Source organism: Bos indicus, chromosome 10, assembly GCF_029378745.1.
Source record: "Bos indicus isolate NIAB-ARS_2022 breed Sahiwal x Tharparkar chromosome 10, NIAB-ARS_B.indTharparkar_mat_pri_1.0, whole genome shotgun sequence".
Classification (NCBI taxonomy): Eukaryota; Metazoa; Chordata; class Mammalia; order Artiodactyla; family Bovidae; genus Bos; species Bos indicus.
In genome coordinates, this window is record NC_091769.1 from 67,014,065 (window position 1) to 67,038,797 (window position 24,733).

The 24,733-nt window shown below is 44.8% G+C and overlaps 1 protein-coding gene across 6 annotated transcripts in view; it reads left to right on the forward strand.

Moving 5' to 3' along the window:
- Positions 1-24,733, forward strand: part of SAMD4A (sterile alpha motif domain containing 4A) — a 226,904-nt gene that overhangs the window by 159,341 nt on the left and 42,830 nt on the right. For 4 of the 6 annotated variants that reach the window (XM_019968950.2, XM_070797624.1, XM_070797626.1 and 1 more), the window contains 2 exons: positions 11,552-11,815; positions 23,300-23,409. In XM_019968950.2, the coding sequence (XP_019824509.1) occupies positions 11,552-11,815; positions 23,300-23,409 (374 nt within the window). The remainder of the gene's footprint in view (positions 1-11,551; positions 11,816-23,299; positions 23,410-24,733) is intronic. The other 2 variants (XM_019968952.2, XM_070797625.1) reach the window with 1 other exon arrangement.

Genomic DNA, 24,733 nt, shown 5'->3' on the forward strand with positions numbered 1-24,733 from the left:
AGGCAAGAATCCTAGAGTGAGTTGCCATTTCCTTTGCCAGGGATTCTTCCTGACCCAAGGATCCTCCTGCATTGGCAGGCAGATTCTTTACTACTACTGAGCCACCAGGGAAGCCCCATTACAAGGCAGCCTTTTGTTAAAATACGGAGAAATAAACAATGTGAGGAAAATATCTTGTCCAAATCAGAAAGGCCCTCCTTAAATAAGCTAATAGCATCATAGGAGACTGGCTTAGGGGGAGGGGCTTGAGGGATCAGCCTCTGGGCTGTAATGGCTTGTTCAATGTTGTACCCTCAGCTTTTAGAGCTTTTCACATATGGTGAGCACCCAACAAATGTCTGATGAAGGAAGGAATTCATCTAGTCCAACCTTTCTGTCCCACATGTAAAGAATCCAATGTCGCAATAGCTGGTAATAGGTTCTTAGCTTGAAATACAATGGAAGTACTTAGAATCTTCCATAAGGACTCCAGTATTGCTCCAGTGGTAATCAGTATTGCTTACCACTGTCAGGACAAAGAGATGGTCTCATGTGGGGTTCTGGCACTGAAATTTAATGAAAAAGAAGGTGATTCACCTGCCCTGACCCTCCAAAATGGAAAGGAAATGTGAACACTTAAAATGAATGCCAGGAAAGGGATGACCAAGTTGAGTCTGAACCAAAGGAAGATTATTCTGATTGGGACAAAGAAGAGTTTGTCCATGTAGGTAAGAATTCTGAAAGAGCAAGGAAGATACGAGTCAGACGCGACTGAGCAACTTCACTTTCACGCATTGGAGAAGGAAATGGCAACCCACTCCAGTGTTCTTGCCTGGAGAATCCCAGAGACGGCAGAGCCTGGTGGGCTGCCATCTGTGGGGTCGCACAGAGTCGGACATGAGTGAAGCGACTTAGCAGCAGCAGCCTAAGACAAAAATGTGGCAGATAGGACAAAAATGTCCCAGGATGGAAGATGGAATGAAGAATTTTTATCTATGTCTATATAGCTAGAGAGTCACTTCTCATTATTTGCAATACTGATGTTCTTTGAAGTCCCTATGAAAGCTGAACTAGCAAACACTGAACCCCTGCTGCTATGGGGAATCCTAGGTTAGGTTCCTGCAAACCTCATGACATTTTCATCAACCTATCAATACATAACTCTTTTGTGCTGTGCCAGTGTTTAGTCATTCAGTCGTGTCCGACTCTTTGTGACCCCATGGACTGTAGCCCACCAGGCTCCTCTGTTCTTGGAATTCTCCAGGCTAGAGTACTGTAATAGGTTGCCATACCCTCCTCCAGGGGATCTTCCTGACCCAGGGATCAAACCCACGTCTCTTATGTCTCCTCCTTTGGCGGGAGGGTTCTTGACCACTAGCGCCACCGGGGAAGCCCTGTATTTAAAGACGTCTTATTTAATATATATTGTTGATTCATTAACATCTGCATTCAAAGACCACAGCACTCTTTAACTCATGCCTGTGGGAAGCTCACGCCTGTGGAAGTAATTGTGTTTTCTCCCTGAGTCGCAGCACGGCCTCCTGCGCTGAGGGACACTAGCCCTGCCCTAGTCTGGGGGCCATTTTGAACAGTAAATCACCAGCGAAAAACACCGAAGTTAGAAACACGTGGCACTGAACAACCTTGAAAAGGACCCTGGTTTACAGTATGAGAGCTGACACGGGAAGGCGGGGCCTGTTCGACCCCAGCCGGAACACGTGTGCCAGGGACTTATTTTTTGCCACTCTGCGCATGTCCGTGAATGATGACGATGAAAATGTCGAGTGTTGATTTTTGGTTATAAGAAATTTTTAGCAAATAGGTGAAGTCACAAATATAGAATCTGCCAATACAGAGGATCAATGGTATATAAGACATACTAGAGGAACACACACTGGATAGTTTGTATGTGGCGAAGGGGGACCTAGAAGTGGACAAGCAAAGGGACCTGTGGGTCTGAGCGGGCTATCCGAGGTCAGCCCAGCCACCCTTGATCTCCCTGCGGCTTGTTCTCTTCGCTGCCCGGATCTTAAAAGGCTCCAGACAGCCCTCCGCATCTCATATCCAATAAGAAATGAATGCTGTTCAATTCCTGTCCTTAAACTAGAACAGTCCTGGACCTGAATTATGCCAGGAACCTCGTGCTTGCAGTGTCTTTGGAAGTCTTTTATTGCAGGACTGATTTATAATACCCAAGTAGATGAGTTGAGGGCAATTACGTAAATGCTGTTTCTCTGGGGTAGAGAAGAACGGTCTGGTTTAAATGAAAAATGCAGTGCCAAGTCAAAAATTCAAATCGTTATGTGTAATTACAGACCACAGTAAATCAATTTTACAAACACAGTACCAATCTCACTGTGTTCCAATACCCACAGGGTCCAGTTGTGACAGTTTAGAATTGGAGAAGAGGCTGAAGGTGAAGAGAAAGTGGGAACTGGGACGTGTGAAGCCTCAATAGCTTGTCTTGAATCACATGGTGATTCAATCAAATATAATTAAGAAACCAGGAGAGCCTTAACCATCTAATTTCTCTTAATTAACCCCCTCCCCAAATAATCTAATTAGCAGTGTAAACTCAAATTGTGGGTTTTTTTTTTTAATGGTCGTTTATGTGTATTGTTACACTTGACATTTGGATTGAGTGCTTTAATGAAAACAAGGACCAATTCCTTCATCAGTAAATTGCCCTGCTGGCCAAAATGCTGAGAATCTCCAGTTCTCATTCTTCTATCAAGAAACTAAGTTAAGAATTAGTCAGGACTGCATAATACATTTCTAATTACTTATAACCCTTCTCCTAATACTAGAAAGAAAAGAAAAAAGATTGCTGCTTTAATCAAGGCCAAGTTCAGAGTTTCATGCTCTGAAGTCCTAACACCCATCCTGCATTTGGCTGGTGCTGAGTTGAGACCCTGATGGGAGGAGGATTTCGGCATTTTCTAATGCTGCCGGTCCTTTCCTGGTCAGTGCTGTTGCATTTAAAAGCCATCTTGCCCTCTTATCTGGGAGACTTTTGAGCTCCAGTTGCAGTGAAGGTTTTGCCTGTAGTTCAAGACAGGAACTAGTAGACAAGGTATCTTTTGTAAGCCCCCTTTAAGCAACTCACCTCCTTCTCCTTTGAACAAGAGCTGTGGTGTCAAGATATAAAAGGATACCCCCGTGATTTGTTCAGTGACTCTGGTGGTGGCCTTGGGATTGATGCTCTGAGGGGGGTGTAATTGCTCTGTCATGAAACTCTGGCTATTTGCAGTTCCAAACTTGGATGGCTTTGCTGGTAGCCACACCCTGTCAACAGCCAGGGAGTGTTAAACACAGGATTGATGGTGCTTTCAGTAAACCTAAGAGGCACTTCCTGGATAGACATGTGAGTTGAGGTAACAGTGATTATAATTTGAAAGTTATCTTTTAAGAAAGGGGTAAGAGGGAAGTTTTGTCAAAAATCTATCTGAGTTTCTTCGCTCTCTTTCTTAAACACAGTGATTGGAGCATTTTTATGGACACATTGAAAAGTGAAAAAGATGTATCTGCTTCAATCCACCCCTGGCCACTTGCTTGACTCAATTATTTTCTTTACTTGGTGTCATAATGAAAATGATTCAAATTCTGCAGCTCTGTCTTAAACTCTTCGCTCTCCACAAGGGTAGAAATTCCACAGACAAACTTAAGGGCCAAGAAACCTAAAGGTTATGTACATATAGATATAAGTATGGATATGAAAAAGAGCATAATTCAGGAAAGTAGAAGTGAGCCCCCATATATCGGAACCTTAGAAATGGCTGGATTGATCCCACAGTCCCTTGAATTGGCTGAAACATCTGCTTCAGTGGTGTCAAGTCACTTCCATAGTTGATGTCACTGGTTCTGATAGGTGGAATGAGAGGATTGGGGCAGTTTCCTTTCAGGACAGCTTGATCTGAAGTTCAATTTGTAAGATTCTACTGATTTCTATAAAATGTAGATATTGGCTTGTCTGACTTTTATCATAAATAATGACAGTGTAAAGACAAACAGCAGTTATCTAAAATAGATTTTCTCCTGGATGACACCCAGTTTTGCCATTATAGAAACTGACAAAAGAGGACAAATGAAATGTACCCAAGATTAATGCAGCAATAAAAGTCTGCCAGAAACATTCTAACTTACTTCTTAAAAGCCCAAATGTTTAAGTGATAACGTGAAGGCAGAAGCATACTTCTTTGCTCTGCTCCAAGACCGGTCATCTGTGGAGTAATAAGGGCTGACACCAGTGGCAACTCACATCGTGGAAAAAGCTCTCCCTGCATCAGAATGTATTCACTTCCATATGATCTAAAAAGGAGACTGAATGGGCAAAAAGAGATTCAGCAGTGCGTATTTGTCAACCTTGTTGATATGTTCTTTGCGGCTTTGTCTTCTTCTGGAGTCTCCATTTGTTTGGTTTTACTGCATAGGCTAGTATTTACCTTCTCTTCGGAGAGTGTGTGGCTTCCTTCTTGGCTGGTGGGAAACACCCGGTCCACCCAGTACATCTTTGCTTTGTAGCAGGCTCTTTCTTCTCCCAGAATGAGGTGGAGTCTGAAGCGGTTTGCGGGAATCATCTTCTGGTGTCCAGATGTTGTGAGCACTGGTTTTCCAAACTTTTAGACAAGAAGCAGAGTGCAAGCATGCAGAGTTGAGACATATAACCTTTCAGATTTGCTTTTAATCTATTCCCTGAAGCAATGAGGCAGAGCATGTTAATTTTAACCTTAGTAATTAATACCCCCTCCCCTTGCCCCCAACACAAACCTGTTCTTGGCCATAAACATGACTGGTGTTGTCTTTTTTGCATGATGTCACTGATTAAATACTCTAGTTTGTTTTGTTTTTTTTTTTAATGTATTCTTGCAGTACTATTAATCTCTTTTTCCCCAAAGATTCCCACCACAGGGCCTCAGATTACTGGTTGTGGCACCACAAAACCAACTAAAGAAGAGGAACCCAGGGTCTAATGTTTCACCACTGAGCTTTGCTAAAATGTTTGCCTTAAAAAAAAAAATCAGATGCCTAGAATTATGCATACAAGTGGTGTTAACAGAACTCCACTCTTTGAAAATGCAAACTCTTTAGTAACAGTTCCTTAGATACTCTGAAATCAGTGTTCGAAGGAAAAACTCGGGATGGTGCCCAAAAGATGCCTGTTAAGCAAACCTAAACTAAGGGAATAAACAGAAACATTCCCTGCCAATAACTTTGAAACAATAGTGATAGGCTATTTTATAACTGGCAATGGCTTGAACTTTTTCTCTTCTAAATTTAACAAGTATCAGACCATCTCCTGCAGCAAAACTCTCAAATTGGTGTATTCAACCAAAGTTCTGATACTTCTGAATTTCTTTTGGGAGTAGATCTAGACAATGTGGTTAAAATACACCATTAGCAATGTGTAAGTAGAATTTTCCGCATGTATTTTCATAGCCTGTTGACACACACAGTATGTATCCCCAAAGTAAGGAAATGGCTTGGATCTCTTAATTCAGGAAAGAAACTCTTAAGTTAAATATTTTAAAATAATATGCAAATATATAATTTCCTCATTCCGCTTTTTGAAATCCCTAAATAAGAATGAGCTGCTTTTTGTAAAGTTTAGTAGTAATTGGATTGAGTTCTATCACGTGAGCATCTAGAATTTGAAATATTAACAAAGCATTAAATTTTCCTGTAAGAAGCCAGCTTGAATTAGAAATGGAGACTGAGACTTCCCTGGTGGTCCAGTGGTTAAGACTTTGCCTTCCAGTGCAAGGGGTGTGGGTTCAATCCCTGGCCGGGACCTAAGATCCTACATGCCTCGCAGCCAAAAAACCAAAACAAAATAAAACCAATGTTGTAACAGATTCAATAAAGACTTTAAAAATGGTCCATATTAAAAAATAATCTTAAAGAGATGGAAAGACTGGCTTAGGAACAAGAGTGAAATTGCAAATCATGTCCACGTGGCTGAACTCATAAGGGCCTGATGAGGCTGCAGAGTCCAACCTTGGATTGAGAAAACAGGTTTCTGGGTTTGATGAGAAAGAATGACATTAGAAGTATGGGTGTACTTAATGGCTGTATTCAAAAGGAAGGCAGTTTCAGCAGCAGTCTTGATTCTGGACTCCAGGATAAAACGCTGAGGCTGGAAATAGGTGGAAGCGCACAGTGGGAACAGTGATAAGTGGTGGTGGACTGAATTTGAGGAGTAGTGTGTTAACTGTAAAAGCAATCAGAGGACTTAAAGCATACGAGTTCCTGAGGCCAATTAGGTGCCCGTGGAACTCAGCAAACACAGCAGAGAACAGCAGTCGTCTCTATCATTGAGTTCAGTCCTCAGTTTTTAACAGAAAACTGGGATCCCCATAAAATAACTGTACTTCAAACAGATGATGAAAAAAATGACAAAAAGAGCTGTAAATTCACCAAATATAAAATAATTTGTATTTGATTAATGTTAATGCCTTCTGCATATGTATCAAAACCATTTGTCACACAGCGTTTCATCTACTAACCAGGCTTGGTGCACATAGGAATTCCCAGGTCCTTCCACCACCCAGGGGCCCACAGCTCACAACGTAGGGATTATTGAATTATATTGCCTTTTGGGGCCTTCCAGCTCTGAAATGTTATTAACCTATGCTCATAATAATTTTAAAGCATTACTTGCATTCAGTGTATAAATTTAAGGAGAACAGAGAAGAATGCAATGTATCTTTGAACGATCTCCATTACCGTTTATTAGGATAAAGTTTCAGTGTTAAAAATTAAGCTTCAGTCGTCTGGACTGTTTGTTTATGGGGATCACTGCTCTCCTTGACAGTGAGGTGCAGTTCTTAACCTGACAGTGAACTGAGGAGAGAGCTGGACCCATACCCCAAACCTTCCTCTTTGCACAGCCCCATTACTTGTCACATAAGAAGGCAAAAGAGGTAGTTATACCTGTTTTTTAAGAGTCTAACTATCCTGAAAAGTCTTTTCCTGCCTCTTATTTCAATAACTAAAAATCAAGGCAAAGTCAATTTTGGTCAAAGGAAAGGGGGAAGAAATCTGATTTCCAGGCTTTCAGGAAAATACTTAAAAAGAACAGAACGCAGCGCCAGGTATCGTATTTTCCCCTCAAAAAGTGTTGAAAGGAGTCTCATGAAAGATGCTTAGAGATGAAAAAGACATCATAAGGTTAGAGGAGGTCGCAGACGGCAGCTGGCCCCGAATGGTATGACAGAGTTTATTACCAGATTATAAGACCCTCTGTACTCACATCATGCTGCTGCACTGCTGGAGCAAGATTATTTTTAGCTGCTTTTCCCATATTTCAACTAGACTTGCTCAGTATTTGTTATTTATTTGTAGTTCACTTGAATTTATAAATGTTCCAAATACTACAGTACCCTATTATCATAGGTACTCATACATATGTACGTACATATATAAGTGTGCTGTGCTGTGCTTAGTCTCTCAGTTGTGTCCGAACCTTTGTGACCCCATGGACTGTAGCCCGCCAGGCTCCTCTGTCCATGGGGATTCTCCAGGCAAGAATACTGGAATGGGTTGCCATGCCCTCCTCCAGGGGAATCTTCCCAACCCAGGGATTGAACCCAGGTCTCCCGTATTGCAGGCAGATATCTGCGCCACCAGGGAAGCCCATGAAAGCTGGACTGGGTAGCCTCTCCCGGCCTATCCCTCCTCCAGGGGATCTTCCCCACCTAGAAATCGAACCGGGGTCTCCTGCATTGCAGGTGGATTCTTTACCAGCTGAGCTACCAGGGAAGCCCCACATATAAGTGTACATACCTGAAATTTCTTGTAGCGATTCCTAAAAATATAAGGGATATAGACGCTATACTCTACATACTATTAAGGCTTAGCTTCAGTTTTTTCAAGAGCAAGGGTTACAGTGTTGCCCCCCTGGGCAATTATCAGAATGAATCCCCTCCCCCTGAAATATGCTGTCCCCGCAACCCTCATTATTATGAAGTTACAAATTCAGGACCTCAATTCTGCTGGAACTTGCCAACTTCTAATCTACAGTGAGGTTTTTTTCAAGTTGTGCTTACTTCGGCAGCATTTGAATATTACTCTGGGGCAGCTTAAGTCTGAATGGAGCGTGTGCTGTTGTCTGCCACGCAGCAGTCAGCTGCTGAGAACATTCAGAAGGCCCGCCTCTAGCTAGAGTTATTCTGGGGAGACTAACACAGTGTGAAAAGCTTCTCAGAAGCCTGGCTTCCCTGCTCTCCCCTCTCTACTTGTAGGAAAAGGACTTTTACTCATTTATTTTCACCTGAATATCCATTCTTCCTCTATGTAACACCACTTCAGATGAATACTTTTGGTCGAAAAGAAAATGGAGTGATGGGACAGCCATGCACCATCTGCCCTTGACCGCCTATTCATCACATCACCGCTGTGCAGTCTGTGGTCTTACACTCTCTCTGTCCACTGCATTTATTCTTTCCTCTGCTAATTTATGGCAAACAAAGGCCCCCAGCACATGAAGTAACACCAAATTTGGCTTTGTGGTCACTATTTGCTCCACCAAAAGATCTGTTTTCACCCCGAAGTGCCCCCGTGGGCAGGTCACCTGTCACCTGCTCCAGCCACCTTCCCAAAGTCCCCTTTGGAAAAATGAGGCATTTGCCACGCACAACTTGGCTTTCATGTCAGTGTGTGTCACCCCTGACTCTAAATCCTTGGCCCTCTCTGCAAAGCAGAAGCTTAGTGGGAGACATTTTGCTTGTTGCTACAGCAGGTTCACTCCTAAGGGGACATTTCTGACTTTGGTGCCAGCTATAGGAGTCTTTCTGATACAGACCCAGTGAGGCCTTAGGTAGAGAGTCCCTGGGGAAAAGCCCTGGTACCTCAGGTATAACTGATTTTTATTAGAGTGAAAGTCACTCAGTCGTGTCTGACTCTTTGTGAACCCATGAACTATGCAGTCCATGAAATTCTTCAGGCCAGAATATTGGAGAATTCCTTCTCCAGGGGATCTTCCCAACCGAGGAATCGAACCCAGGTCTCCCACACTGTGGGCAGATTCTTTACCAGCTGAGCCACAAGGGAAGCCCAAGAGGCAGAGACCAAATTCATGCCATATCCTCTATGACCTCAGTCAAGCCAGGGGCATATGAGGAAATGGGTCTAGGTTTTTATGAATGAATCCCTATAAGTCCCAGCAAGTTAGGTAAACATCTAGTGAATTCCCTGGACACTGACAGCCTCCGCAAGGATGCTCATCAGTGGGGAGCTAACATGAATTTTAAGAAAACTTTTGGTGGAAAGAAGCAAATTGGCTTCATCTAATACTGGAATTCAACTGCTACTTGTGTGTGGTATTGTTCTCTGCATCCAAGGATGCGGACTCTCTTAGCAGTGTTATCACACTCATGGTGATGGATTTGTTATTGCCTGTAACCAAGTAGGGTGCTAAGGGGTCCATCAGCCCTGGGTGTGTGTCTCTTTGGTAAAGGTCTGCTTTTATGGTTTGGGGCTCACTCTAATCCTGGCTGTGAAGAGGAGCCCCCCCTTTCCACTCTGGGCCCACCTGGCTAGCGCCATTCAGAGCACCCACCAGATATTCTGAAATGGTTGCAGAGGTACCAGGAAGCAAAGACGTCTAAGCTGGAAAGTCCCATCACTTGGGGCAGCCCTGAACAAGTCCGGTCAATTTTGTATAAATACTTAGACAGGCATGAAATGAATTTTCTGGATGTCTGGCTTTTCTTCCTATTGGCTTCTGTCTTCATTTTTGCTGCTGCTTCCTTTTTATTTTTTATTTTTTCTTATTCTGCTTTTTTTATTATTTTTTTTTCTTTTTCTATTGCTAATTCGGATCCAACCAGGTAGCAATGCATTTTGCAGGGAGCCTTTTTAAAGAGCTTCTTCCTTAGTCTATTCAGTGGAAATGCAAGCTGTTTTAGCCTGTTAGAATCCAAAAAATAAAAAATGTTCCCTTTGCATATTTTTAAGTTAGATGATAATCCCTTGCCTTTGATAGAATCTACCCAGTTTCTCAGGTTACAGATAGTAAAATTGGCAGCTCCCTTTTTTTCCTCCCTTTTTTTGTTAATAAAGAAGTTTCTGGCCCTTCTTTCACACACAAGGCTGCGCTTCTGGCAACATGAAGCCAAACAGAAATATGGACAGCAGGGGTGTGAACTCCATTGCTCTCCGGCCTGGTTAATGCCAACTGACCATGAGCGGCCTCCCCACACCACTACTGTCTCAAACACACTTTTTGCAAACGCTCAGCCTTTGGCTCTGGTCTTTATGTTTTTAAGTGGGGGCAAGAAAGCCTGCTGTTCATGTCTTTATGTGGATTCTGCCCCACCAGAAATGCAGTTTAACAGAAAGCAGAACTTCTCACACTGGGATGTCAAGTCTGCTGGCTAAAAAACAGAGAAGGATTAATGCCAGCAAAGCAGTGCTAGTCCGGACTTGGGAGAGTAAATATCATACCTCATTGGAGGGGATAGAGCCCTACATGGAACTTAATGGCTTCCCTGAAAAATGTTTAAAAATGCATGTGGCTCGATTCCATGTTAGCACTGCAGCAGTCAAAATAAACTGGACCTGTCAGGGGCCAGCACAGAGAGAAAGTTATGAATAGACTTATTTTGTAAAGCTGTCACTTTACACACCCAGAAAAACCAACCAAGGGTAACGTCGGCTCCCTCAGCGTTGATTTTGGTTAAATCCCTCCCTTGAATGACCTCAATTTAATTTGACTAGTTATATGTGAGTTTTGTTGCTTTTTCCTGGTTTTCTGGAAAAGAAATTAAAAATGGGGGCTACACAGATGTTGCCCGCTGTGCGGAAGGGCTGCACATGCTGGAGAAAACTGTTCCCGGCTTACGGAGAGCACCCCACTGGCTTCTGAATGAAAGCTTTGTTACCTGGAAGTGTTCTCATGTAAAGTCTGGCATTAACCTGCGAAGCCAAGGGGGAGAATCGGCCCTTTCACACACGGCTGCCGTGTCGCATACCCTGAGGTCCCTGTTAGTCTCAGGGCCCTTGTTGTGCCTGCACCCCTTTCAGAGGTGACAGCTCCCCTGATTCCTGGTTGGAAGGACTGACTAGTCCACTTCTGCTAGCTCAGCCCAGCCAAGATTGCCAACGATGAGTGGTCTGCCCTCCCCTTCCAGAAAGTCCACCGTAATGACGTGGGTCATGTCCGGTTTTGCGTGGTCCCCCCCTCCCTGCCCCACCAAAAATAAATGGCCAGGACATGTTCTTTTCCATCTTGGCAGATCGCTACTTTGCCAGGCTGTCAATCCTCACCTGATTTTTGGGTCTACTGCTCCGAATCCTGATTTCTACAGTTAGAACTGAAAACAGATCCCGACCTATAGAGGTGAAGGTCACAAGTGTGGGCCTTATAGGTGTAGCCTCCTTAGAGAGCCCAACTCACCCAAAGGTACAGACAGCATCCTTTTTAACCACCCCAAAGGGAGAGCCACCCCATGACCCCGGATGCAGCGATCAGACAGCGCCATCTCTCAGGGTTAAGAGGTACTGTGGGTTCTTCTGTGGCCCAGGCTAAAGGTGGGGGAATAACCTATTTCATTTTATTTTTGTTTTTTTCCAGTTCTCTCAGGCCAGGCACACCACAGCCCTTTGAAACGATCTGTGTCCCTTACCCCACCCATGAATGTGCCAAACCAGCCTCTAGGACATGGATGGATGTCTCATGAGGACTTACGAGCTAGAGGACCCCAGTGCCTCCCATCCGATCATGCCCCCCTGTCTCCACAAAGCAGTGTAGCCTCTTCAGGAAGTGGTGGGAGTGAACACTTAGAAGATCAGACCACTGCTCGTAACACATTCCAAGAAGAAGGTAGTGGTATGAAAGGTGAGTGACAAAACGAGAAACCACCGGCAACAGAGCCCCTCCCTTGATTTGGAGTCAGAAGGGTGAGGAGAGAGGTAGTCAGCCAGGAGGAAGGAGCCCGCCCCTCCCCAGGCTGATGGGAGGCCCCTCCCTTGCCGAGCTCTGGGGTTGACCGTGGCGGAAAGGGCTCGGATTCCCCTTCCAGGGCTGCTTGCCAAAACCTGGGAAGAGCAGGAGAGGTCAACGCCCTCCTTTTTCCTTTTTATTTTTTTTTCTGAATGCAGTGACTTGCAGACAATTAAATGAGTCACAGCTGGCGGCGATAGCATCTACTGTTTGCACATCCGTTCCTTGGTCTGCCCTGTCTGTACAGACGTTGATCTGCTCCAGCCTTCTACCTCACTGCTCTGGCCAGGGAATCGTCAATAATTTAGCAAAACAAACCACAGGATCTTTTTTTAAAATCTCTCTTAGTGTAGAATCGTACTGGTGCCTCCTTTCCTCTCTCCCTTTCCCTTTGATATCCAGAGAAACCTGCAAACCCTTTTCTCTGCATCTGTTGAAGGGATGTGAAAAAAATAACACTGAGACTTGGTGACAGTGTTTTAAGGCTGATAACGGATTTGCATACAGGTGATAAAGGCCTTTTGTGCAGCATCAATAAATGTTCCTACATTGCCCTGTAAATCTCTCCTCTTCTAAAGATACTCATCGAGAGATAGAGATTTCCAAATTATCCATGGTAGGTTCAAAGAGGATACACACATTCTGTATTTTTAGATGCAAGTTTTTCAAGGGCTGGGAAGGCCTCAGGGAAAGATGCTCGTCAGAGACACACTAATAACAATTTTAGATGGAGAAACAAGAGCTAGTCGTGCCCCTGGGACTGCGATGCTGACAGGAGGCTCTGAGAGCACCCTCACTGATGGTGTACACAATCCTGAGGTTGTGCTGTTTCTGATCTTTCCCTTGAGAAGGATTAGTGTTGACACAGGAGGCTGGGGACTGAGCCCCCTCCCCACCACAGAAGCGTGGCACAGAGAGATGCCCACTACTCGCCGGGTGCTGGTTGTAAGTGAGCCTGAGGCTGAAAATGGAACCTGTCAACCAGGGGAAATGAACCTGATGTGAAGCCACTTTCCTGGAGCATCCGTCCCTCCCAGCTGCTCAGCCCAGCATCCTCTCATCCCAGCGCCATCCGTGATGGATGCTGTGCTGAGTGTCCAGAGTGGTTGGGACCCGTCTTGATATTTTCCTCTCTCAGGTGATACAAATGGGTCATTCGAAGGTGTTTAACAGGCCTCAGAAGCAATGGCCCCTTTTGGCAGGGAGGGGATGTGTGTCCTCTTTTATATCTCTTTCATAGTTTTCAGGGGAATGTGTCATAATTTTGGAGACCTCCCAAAACCTATTTTTGAGTTCTGTGCTCCAGCTGCTGGGCCCCAGGGCATGGGGAGCAGGGATGGCTCAGCCATGCTTGGACCAAGAAGGGTGGAGCCAGTGTTTCTCTGGACTTGCTTCTTTCCAAGTGAAGTTGAGTGTCTGGACAAGTGGGGTGTCTGGACGAATGGTTTCCAAGACAGTGGATGTGAGGTTCTAACTGGTAACCATGGGAAGGAGGCCTGGCCTTCCTGTTGAAGGGCTTAGAGGGTCTTGTGGGAAGTCCTTGTTCCCCAGGACACTGGGTTCACCGTCTGCTTACAGGAGCTTCATTATCTTTTCTTTCTTTTTTCCTTTGCCTTTCTTTTCTCTGTTATCTTTCATTATTTGTGTTTTATTCTGAAGCCCTCTGTATACTTTAGACATTCTCTCAGAGCAGGTGAAGGTTTGCCTATTGCATGCTGACTTTTGGAGATGAGAAAGTCACTACTCACATGAAGGAGAGAAAGATGGAATCAATGTCCTATCCCTATTTAAGAGTGAGAGCCAAAATATTCCAAAGTTCAAGGACTTCCCACGTATCAGCTTATTCGATTCCTTCCTTTAAAACTGGTGCAAATTGTCCCTTAGAGCTTCTTTGATCAGAAGGTGATGCAGACAAGACTTTATATCCAAGATTTTCTTCATAGGCCCAAGACGTGTGGTCAGAAACGTGCTATTTGGTGATGGGACTAAACAGAGGACACTCTTCTGTGTATATCCACCTTCTGCTGACTTATTGAACTGTCCCTGTCCCAAAGAATTGCATGGGATTCACAGGATAAAGTTCTTAGCAAATTAAATAGAAACACCTATTTGAAGGAACATGATAAAGGATGAAACGTTCTATGTATGGAAAAAGTATATTTGCGGTTCCACTGATAAGTCAAGCTGTAGAAACATCCACATCTGAAAACAGCATCATCCCAGAGGGTTGGGGCCAGTGTTTGTGCCCCACGAATGCCCCTCCCCACGGCACCTGGTGCCATCTTCCCTCAAAGGCCACCCCCCTGGGGACTCCTGCCACCAGATGCTGCTCAGAATGGCCTCCCAGGAGAGCACAGAAGCAGCCCTTACAGCCTACCCTAAGAGTATGTCATTCAATTCCCCTGTCCCAGAGCAGACGCCGGGTTCAATTTCCAAATTAATTTGTATTTTTCTGAGAAATGAAATCTGAAATCAAATGAAGTGCCTTTAAAGAGAGCCAGCTCTTCCTCTTGGATCCTCGTCTCTTCCTTTCTGTGACCGGGCCCTTTGGCGGGAGTGCCGGCCTTTTAAAGCCCCATTCTGATCCATCTCAGGATGCCATCATCTGATTGCTATTTTCCTACTCTTTAAACGCCCAGCTTACGAGAACAACATGGAATCTGTAGTAGAATCTGGAGGAGTTCCAAATCTCTAGGGGATGCATGTCAGCCCTCACCCCACACCTTGGGAAAAGAACAAAAATTCCCGTAATTGAGCTTAATTTAGTGTGAATTCATCTTTCTTGCCAGCAGCTGTGCATACCTTGCTGAAACGCTGTGTTCATCCTAGCCTTCCTTTCCATCCAGACAGATGAGCCAGGTTTGGCTACACACTGTCCCTTAGGAATGTGCCTCTTGGGTCAGGAGTGGGAAATACAGCTCAGGGCCCAGCATTCCTTCTCTTTTTATTTTTTCAGAAACATCTATCTCTCTTTTTGTCTTGGTGTCAGCGTTCCCTGCCAGGGTTTGTCACTAAGTTCTCTCACAAGTAGATCAGCTCCTGCTCTCAGAGGATTAACATCATCTGCCCGCTTTGCTTTGTTTTTCCTTTTATAGTGAATAGCCTTCCTGAAGATTTAAGTCAGCTCCAAGGCACAGAGTGGATGTCCCTGGCAGTAGGGATCTCAGACTAATATCTCAGGCTCAGGGAACCATGGGATCAACTACTCAACTAGAAATTAATGAACAGAAGTGGAACTCTGAATGGGAATATAAAAGTTTCCCCTTTAACATGCCTCACAGAGGCTACTGGTTATACATGTTTGGACTGAATACGCTGATTGTGGTTTCTAAATTCAGTTCTCCTTATTCCTTGTGAACACTTGATTGTGACTTACTTATCTCAGGGGAAAGATTCTTGATTCTAGGTTGATACTCAATTATGTTCTTCTCTTCCTCTGTATCACATGAATCTAATGTGCTCTCTACCCTTCCCTCACACAAAGCCTTCAGGTGGCCAAGAAGGGGGAAAAAAAACCACACCCTTCCAAGAAAACGAAATGGAGAATTTCATTGGTGGAAGAAGCACATGTGCCCCTCCTATTAGCATCATATCTTTCGAAATTTTGTGTAAACCCAGCACCTAGAGACTTTAAAGTCCAGGGCTGTTGCTGAGCGATGTGACTGTTCAATGGAAAAAGAGACAAGGAAGAAAGGCTGGTTAACAGGTTTCATTTTTGTCCTCATCAAGTCAGCTGCCTTTCTTGAGCACTTGCTGAGAGAGGCTTTGGACTAGTTATTGGAGAGACAGAGGTGAAGGAGGTGGTTCCTGCCTCAAGGGGCTCGCTATAACGTGAGGGGTCCAATGCATGTGCACAGCTGTGAAAATATTTTGTCTCGGAGGCTCGCCGTGGATTGAGGCAGGCAGCAAGGAGGGCCCTGATTCAAGTGGAGGGGAGTCAAGGAAAGTTCCTGGAGAGGGAGAGGCCTGGAGCCTCAGCTGGGAGCAGGATTACAGATTAGCCAAATATATAAGATGAGGGAAGGGCATTCTGTGCAGAGGGAACAGTATGCCTGAAAGCGTGGTTATGAGACAGCTTGACCAAGTGCATCATCTGATGGCTTGAGGGCACATGGGAACACAATCTTGGGAGAGGGAAAAGCCAGATGCTAGGCTTTGCAAAAGATTGGAGCTTTTATCCTGACATTGAAGGAATGTAGCAGCAGAAATGACCTGTTTAGATATACATGTTAGAAATAGGACCTGAAAGGAAGAGTGGGAATTGTATCAAGGTAGAGGATGGGGAGGGAATTCTGGATTTGGAGGCCAACTGAGAGGTGGGAGGTTTTTCGATAACCAAGGAGAAAAATGAATTTGGACCAAGCCGAGCAGAGGAGACAAAAGGAGTGTGTTCATGGGGTCTTCAATAAGTAGACTAGAGAGAGCTCTGAATTGAATGGCGCTGATTGAACGTAGACAGGGATAGATAGAGCGCGAGGAATTGAGGACGATGCCCAGCTTTTTGCCTGGGACATCTGGGTAGCCCATGGTATCATCAATAGCAAATAGTTAATAGGAAAAAGAAACAGGCCGAGGGGATGGAGTGGAGCAGGCTGAGTTGGGCACCTGTGGAAGAGTCCAGTGGAGGCGTGCCAACCAGGGCCACGCTGCATCATGCTCTCCCCTGGCCCAGTCTCTCCAAGAGCCCCAGCTCCTCTCCTCCCCTGCACAGTTTAAGCATTCTGCCTCCCTGTGTGTAGTTCATGTGGGGGATTCACTAGGCTTCTGGCTAGCGAAGTAGATTTAGACTAGTGAGGTGGATTTAGGACTTCTGGCTAAGTCCCGTAGATTTAGGCTTCTAATGGACTTCCCTGGTGGTCCAGTGGTTAAGACTCTGCACTTCCAGGCCAGTGGGGCTCAGATTTGATCCACGGTCAGGGAACTAAGGTCCCATATGCCATTGGGTGCAGCCAAAAAGAAAGATTTAGGCTCCCTAGAAGCTCCAAGATTCTGTCATTGCAGTTGTCAGTGTGTGAGAGGGGTAGAGGTGAGGGTGGGGTCTGCTTCTCTTGATGTGAGCTTCAGCCTCACCATTACAAATTAACACTGGCTGGTGTACTTAGGAGGTGTGGCATTTTGTTAGTATAAAAATATAGGGGTAATTGAAACTTACACTGTTTGTATATAGACATGATAAAGGTAAAGTGGAAAGCTTTGGTTCCAGTAACCTTGATAGAAACATAGCAGTTAAGAGTGGAGGGGATCAGTGACTCTGAAAATAGGCTCCGTTTTGCTTTTCTAAAGAATCTTTCTTCAATGAAACTTATATAATATTTTTTCTCCATAGCAAAGGAAATATATTGCCTATTCTGAAATAGCTCCTTTGGGGTTTTGAGTTATTTTTGAAATGTAGAACTTTGAACTTCTGCCTATCTTAGAATGAGATTAGACAAAAATATATATTGAGAAGTGTGATTTTTGTAAGACAAAGGAACCTGTCAGGAACCTTTGTAAGAAAGGTTGTGAATCCAGTTTCTGAGGGTCATAAGGGTGGTGAGTGACAGAGAGGGAGTGACATAGCCCCGTGTGTGGCTGGGACACTTTTCAGCACGGCTGTCATGGGAACAAGTTACTATTTTCTGAAAGCTGACTTTCTAGACGCTGTCTTGAATTCATCTAACTTAAAGGCCAGGATTTAGTAAATTTACTTCACTTTATTTCCAAATGCCAGCATACGACCTTTGTGGTTAGGTCCTAATGGGCTCAGACTTGTGCTGCCTCTTCTCAGATAGGCTGAGAAGCCCTGATGTCTTTGAAAAGCAAATCCCCAGGATTCCCCCAAATTCTAACAGTCGTGAGACTACCACTATTCCTTAACCAAATGTTTGTCTTCTGCTGAAGTACTTCAAGCACAGCTTTCAAGGTGGAACCCAGCTGCTACTGATGCAAAAGCAGGCTGAGAGTAGAACACCACTTATGAATGTCATAGCCAATGGAAACTGCGAAAAAGTGAGACCCTCTCTTTGTACCTAACCCTTCAAAGTGGTTATTCTACCCAAACTCAGCCATCTCTGTGCCTTCCAAGACCCACACGTGCTCCCCACCAGCATGGAAGCCAGAAGACACCATGGACATGTCCAGGATGGTGTAGCCCCCTCTCAGCTTCACAGGGACCAGAGACCAAGGAGCCTTCTTTCTTTTGCTCAGAGCCTGGAACAGAATATGGCTTCCCTCGTAACCCAAACAGTGAAGAATCTGCATGCAATGCAAGAGACCTGGGTTCAATCCCTGGGTCAGAAAGATCCGTGGAGCAAGGGATGGCTACCCACTCCAGTATTCTTGCTTGGAGATTTCCATGGACAGAGGAGCCTGGTTAGCTACAGTCCATGGGGTCACAAAGAGTCAGGCACGACTAAGCGACTAACCTCCTACTACTGGAACAGAGTAGGATTATTCATTCTGCTCTAGTCAAAAATACATACGGGCTCTAATTATCTTGCTGGTGCTGCTAGACTTCTGTTCTTCATTTTTGAAAGATGTGTTTTCCTTCTGACTTCAACACTGAAGAATTAGTCCTTTTTTCCTCTTAAGTTGGTTCTTCTCTCCCTCAAAGACCAAGGATGCAGTCAGGTCTTGGAGAGAAGGAGGGAGTTTGCGATTAGCCTGGCTTTCTGTGGCCAATGGGAGCTGCTCTTCCATTGCAGTTTCCAGGACCACCACAGTGAAGCTTCTTATGGAAAATGAGGGTGTGATGGTTCATGGTTCTCTTTTCCAGGGATGCCTTACTCCCTGCCTTTTATATCGCTCCCCATAGTGGGTTCTTCTGCAGTATCACTTCCATCTTTCTCTCTTGCTGGGTCTCCTTGTTTGTTGGATACATACTGCACCAACCTGTTGACTTGAATAGTATTCCAGCAGGAGGTATTTGAGCAAAGCAGCCCAGATTCTGTATAAGCTGTTGTGTGCACCACAAAGCCTCTCTGTGGCTGATTTATACAAACTCTAAAAGGTAAACAGAAATCAGTGTAATTGGAAACTTGATCCCATTGGTGAAGACCAAGAGGTAGAGAGAGCGTATGAAAGATAGGTGAAGTACTATTATCAAAAATGGCCCAGAGAAGATAAACCACTATGGATGGCAGCAACATCTGGAGGAGCTTCATAAGGGTGGACCCTGTGGCATGGTGGTCTGCAAATGGATGATGCCATTTTCTCCCAGAATCCTCCTTCCCTTTGCCCTTCTCTTGTCAGTTTCCTTCACGGGCTTCTCTTCCCACACCTTCCTCTAAGGGCCCAGTGCTTCCAGGGCTTCCCCTGGGCTCTCCCTTCTTCCCTGAGGGTCTCACCCATGTCTGTGGCTGAAGCAACTGCCATGTGCTACTGATGAGGGAAGTGGCTCCCAGCGCAGCCTCCTCTTCAGAGACCTTGATCAGTCGTCATCTCCATCTGGATGGCTCGAAGGATGACCCTCCGCTGACCTAGCGTGGCATTCCCTGTCTCTCTCCTCTCACCCCAGACCAGCTGCTCCCCTGTACTTTCCCACCAAACCTGACTCAGGAACTGTCTTAGGCTCCTTTCTCTCCCTCACTCCCTGTTCTTCCTTGATATTCAAGGGCTGTGGATTTACATCTTTTCCTTCTCCACTGCCCTCTCCAGCCATCTCGGAGGGCTTGGATTTATCCCCTGACCTCCACTCGCACATTCTCCAGCCCTGCCTTGACATCAACAGCCTTCCCTGATCTCACATACGCATCTTATTGTGCCTCTATTGCTCAGATTTCAGCAGTTCCTCCATCACCCAAGCATAGGTCAACTTTCCTAGTTTTGGCGTTACAAATCCGAGTCATCTGGCCCCTGCCTGTTTGTCCCACCTGGTGTCTAAGCTCTTTTCTAGCATTCACCTAAGCCTTTGCTTGGCCTGGAATGCTCTCTTGGATCTCAGCTTCGCTTATGCTACTGCTCCTGCTTCCTGAGATGGCTTCCTCATTATGGTCTGCCCAGTGAGTCCAGGACTAATGCTACTGTGAAGCTGCCCCTCACTCCCCCAGGCCAACCCAAATGCCTGTCATTCTGTGCCCATCCCCCAGAACTTTGAGTAGAGTTAGCACTTGTCTTGCAACTTTTATACTTTTTTTTTTTAAGTTTGCCTTTCTTTTTGGATTAAAAACTCCTTGATGGCAGGGACATGCCTGGCCCCTATAACAGGCGTTTAGTAAATGTTGAATGAGCAGATATCAGGATGCCCAGACTTGGCAAGGAAGTCAGCATATAGTAAAAGCATCTTTATCTTTCTCACACTGCATAAGAGAATTGGCTTGTCCATTGGCTTGTCCATCAGAAACAGCCCAGATGAAGCTAAATGACTGTGTGCCAGCCAGAGGCAGGAGCCCAGAGGCATGCATGCTTTCAATCACGTATCCACCGCTCCAGGAAACACCCCTGTTTGTACATGTCCTCCAACCATAGCCACAGCTTTGCAGAATAAGAAAAGAAGGTCTGGGGTTAAGTTAGCTAGTTCTCAGCTTTGCATCCAACCATGTAGCATCTGGACCGTGGGAAAGGACCTGAGATTTTAGAGTTTGTCCCTCGCCGACATCTTACGGAATCTAGCCTCCCAAGTCATTGGAATTCCTGGCTTCAGAGGAGTGAAATGGTCAAGGCACTCAGTTCTCTGGTTTTTCTGGTTTGTTTCTCTCTTAATGGAGTTTTGTTTTAATCCCTGGAAAAGGAAGGTGCCTCACCACCAACCAGAGTCGGGGGGCGGGGGGGGGGGGGGGGGGAGCAGAGGTTAGTAGGCTACGTTCTTAAGAGCTGGAATTTCCTCTTCTTTGTTCATCAGTTCACGCTGTAGGAGGAGAGGGCACACAGCACTGAGCTAGGAACTGACCCTCTAGAAGCAAGTCAGCATGCCTGCCCAAGGGACATATGGCCAAGAAGAGCTTGTATTTCCTTGGAACAAATCCAAGAATAACTCTTCAGGAAGGTCTAACTCACCATGTTCTGAAGTTGTATAGGAACCTTTTCTGGGAAAATGATTCCCAGTGACCTATATTTTGATTAAATGAGTGAGGCAGGCTCTTCATCCCTCTAACCAGGAAAAGTCTAGTTGTCAAAATACTTTTCTAGAAAAAAATGAGCACTGATTGGACTGAGATTTGCCACACCTAGATTTGTACCCAACTCTTAAAACACCATATTGTCATCTTGGCTTATATAGCAACCAGTTTGCAACATGATTTAGTAGCTCGGGATTCTATTTGTCTTATCATCAGTGGGTTTTGCATAATTAAGTTGTAGGGCATCCAGTGACAATGTAGCCCATGAACTTGCTCCATACTCTTTTGTGGCAGATTGTACCCAAGTGTGGCATTGGGTTACCCAGACTTCTTTGAATCGTGATCCCTGAGTTTTCTGAACAGCTGCTTGGGGCCTTTCAAAGATGTAAACAGCAAACATGAAACCCGATGACCAAACAGTAACACGATGGTGGCCTAAAGCTGAAGCTCAATCTATTTGTTGCCCACTCCCTGGAAGTATTAGCATTGTTTTACAACAGCAACAAAAACATGGCGGAGAATCAAGTCTAGTCAAAGAGGTCCAGGATATCACATGAGGGAAGCGAATGCCCTGGACTCTTGATCCAACCACAGTTTGAGTTGAGGAGGATATCAGGGATTGGTACTATGTATCTCAGGAAGCCCTGTTTGTTTATGGTTAGTGATGGTCCCAGTGGGAGTCTCTACTTGTCACAGTAGAATGAAGGGCCTCGAAGCACAGAATCAGTGATTTTTTTTGCCTGAACTGAGTCTTTTCTTAAAATGCCATTGGATATCCAATTCTGTTTCTCCAGAAATTCCTCTTCTTTGGCCTTTGTATTACTGCAAATCAAAAAGTAACCTCACCAGGCCACCCACTTTCTCCCACTTTATCTTTTGAGTTTCAGGTGGTAATATTCTAGATTCAGTTCACCCAGGAGGCAGGGTCTGATTTCAGAGTAGGCCAGGCCTCTTCAATTAATCCCAGTTGACTACTTTAAACATTAAAAAATTAGAAGGTTCCTACTAATTTTGTAGTGTTTATGGTCTCTGTCAGTGCCTCAGAATAAAGCACTTAGCAATAGACAGTATCTTGCAATCAACATGGTTAGTAATGGGTAATAATTCACAGAAAGCTTGAATTCCCCGGTGCTTCAGCATTTCAGAGGACTTTAAGTTACTGTTTATTCAGCCTTCCCATTGATGGGTTATTGGTCCTCATTCTACAGAAGATGATACAGTATAGGAAAAACCTGGGAATCTGGCAACCTGGCTCTAGTCCCCATTTCACCACATGCTTGCCCTGTGATCTAGATGTAATGACTTAATTTTGTCATCTGTAGAATAAGTCAGGGATGGGGGAAGATGATTCTAGAGACTTCTCAAAGATCCTATTGCTGAAAAACCCTGGCTTAAAAAAATATGAGCAAGTGCTTTGTTTTGGTTGTACTTAGAAAGGTAATAATTCTCCTGTGGATTTTCAATACAGTTATTATTTAATTTTCCTAATTGTAGAATCCCAAACATGAGACTTATTTCAGATGTGCTTTGGAATTCCCATTATTCCATAGTCTAGGCAATCTTTAGACCTTCAAGTCCTGATATTGGGTTGACATTCAAGGAGAAGGTCAAGGACAATTTCAGACATATGCCTTAGCTTGAAGAAATGGTCAGCAAAGCTACCCCCTCCCCAACACACACAGTGTGGTAGTTTAGAGTCCTGGATGCCCTGATTCCCACTAGGGTCTAGGAAGGCAGAAGAATGATCAGGCTAATGACAGTGGCTCCACCCATGGTCACCCCTGCCTGGTTTGCTTGTTTTATTTTCCCTATCACTGTGAAAGCAGTGGAAACAGCATATGGGGATCTGCATTAAACCTAGAAAGAAATTATCTCGAGGATAAAGATCATCGTATGTAGTTTAACATTCTAAGTCAGTTCTTTCTAAACCAACAATGAAGTAGTCTGACTAAAGCAGTGAATCCTTGCCATCTGGGGGGTTATGAACCCCTTTGAGAATCCTATAGAAGCTGTGGATGACCCTCCTCCCAGAAAACCACCTATATACTCACGAATTGGAATGTAATTTTAAAGAATTTCTGTGTGCTCTGAAGCCCAGGGGCCCCCGGGTATAAAACAAAGTAAGAGAGCCCAACAGTGGGAATATCAGAACTAGACCAAGCCTTCTAAGTTGGTAATTTGCTGCCAAAATGAAACAATGAGTAACGTACAGATGATTTTTTTTTTCCCTTTCCTTTTCTCTGACCACCATCTTCTTTCCTTTTCTCTCTTCCCACATCTCTGGTCATCTCCTCTCTTTCCCTCTCAATTTCTCTCCCCATGTCCTGCACATCGTGCATCACAGATGTTCCAGCCTGGTTAAAAAGCCTCCGCCTGCACAAGTATGCCGCACTCTTCTCCCAGATGACCTACGAGGAGATGATGGCCCTCACTGAGTGCCAGCTGGAGGCTCAGGTGCGTACACGGGAAGGTGCCCCAGGTGGAACCTTGCATTCAAGTCTAAGGCAGACCTTGTCTGGCCCCATACCTGTGCCCATCTAGTAGCTTGCCTTGTTCTAGGAACTGCCAGGTGCGGGCCAGCATCACATGGTAAGGCTGGGTTCTTGCCTTCAGGGTCCAGTACAAGATGGAAGACAAATGGGTAACCACAGGACAAGTGAGGCTGAGTAAGAGTGTTATGGAAAAAAAAAATAACCTAGATGTACACTCCTAGGGTGCCAGGGAGGAATCAGAAGAAACAGCATTGACCAAGACCTCCAAGAGTCTGTGTCCCTGCTTTTGTTTTCATTGCCCACCCACTCTGTCTGCTTGGCCAGTGCTGGGTTGGAGGATGACAGATTGGTTGTGAATTTTTCAATCTTAGTCACAAATCAGCTAACTTCCAGTAGTTAGGAGGCAGAAGCACCAGGTCCTGAGTCAGAGCTTCCCCAGAAGTTGCTCAAAAACACATTCAGACTGATCTTAATTCGAACGGAGAAAGTTGTACAAAATATTTTGTAACCACACTGAATAACATTACCCCAGGTCTCAGATGGCAGTCCCCTGCTGTGTGCCATAAAAGGGCAAGTTCCTCCTTCCTCCTGTGGATGCAGAAGGCCAGGCCAGTCAACAGAACCCCTGAAACTAAGCATGTTTCCTACCCTGCTGTGCTTGAGCAAATAGATCTGACCAATGTCTTTGTTTCCCTTGTTTAAAATGCTATTTGCATTTTCAACTTGACCTCAGTTTCCTTTGAGCGGTGATTTGAGAGAATTAATGGTCTGAACAGGCTAATAGTATTTCCCCTGCAGGAAGAGGAGATTGTACCAGTTGGGGCATGGCTGGTCTGGACGTAGGCCTCCCAGCAGATCCTGAATTCCCATTGCATATTCAGTACCCGCAGTTAACCTTTGCAGGCCTGGCTGAATACCAGTATTGAGATGTAAGACAAAGCCCAAAGTCACTGCACATTCTCAGAGAATGAAAAGCCCTAATTTCAACTTCCTAAGGCTTCTCCCACTGCTTTTTATCTCGATCGCTCCTTGAGATCCTCAGGATTGATGAGAACTGCTTCTAAGAGCATTCTTGTGTTTGGGTCAAAGTTGAGAAAAAAAAATTTTCAGTCATCACTTGGTCAACTTGAGGAAAAAACAAGAAATAATTGACATAGAGGGCAAAGCCCGAGGCCAGCACAAACTTTTCAGAGTAAAAATTCACGTGAACTGAAAGTCAAGGCTAAATAGTAATATGCTCCCAGTGTTTCATCTTAAAGATGGATTTAGATATCACTAGAGTCTTA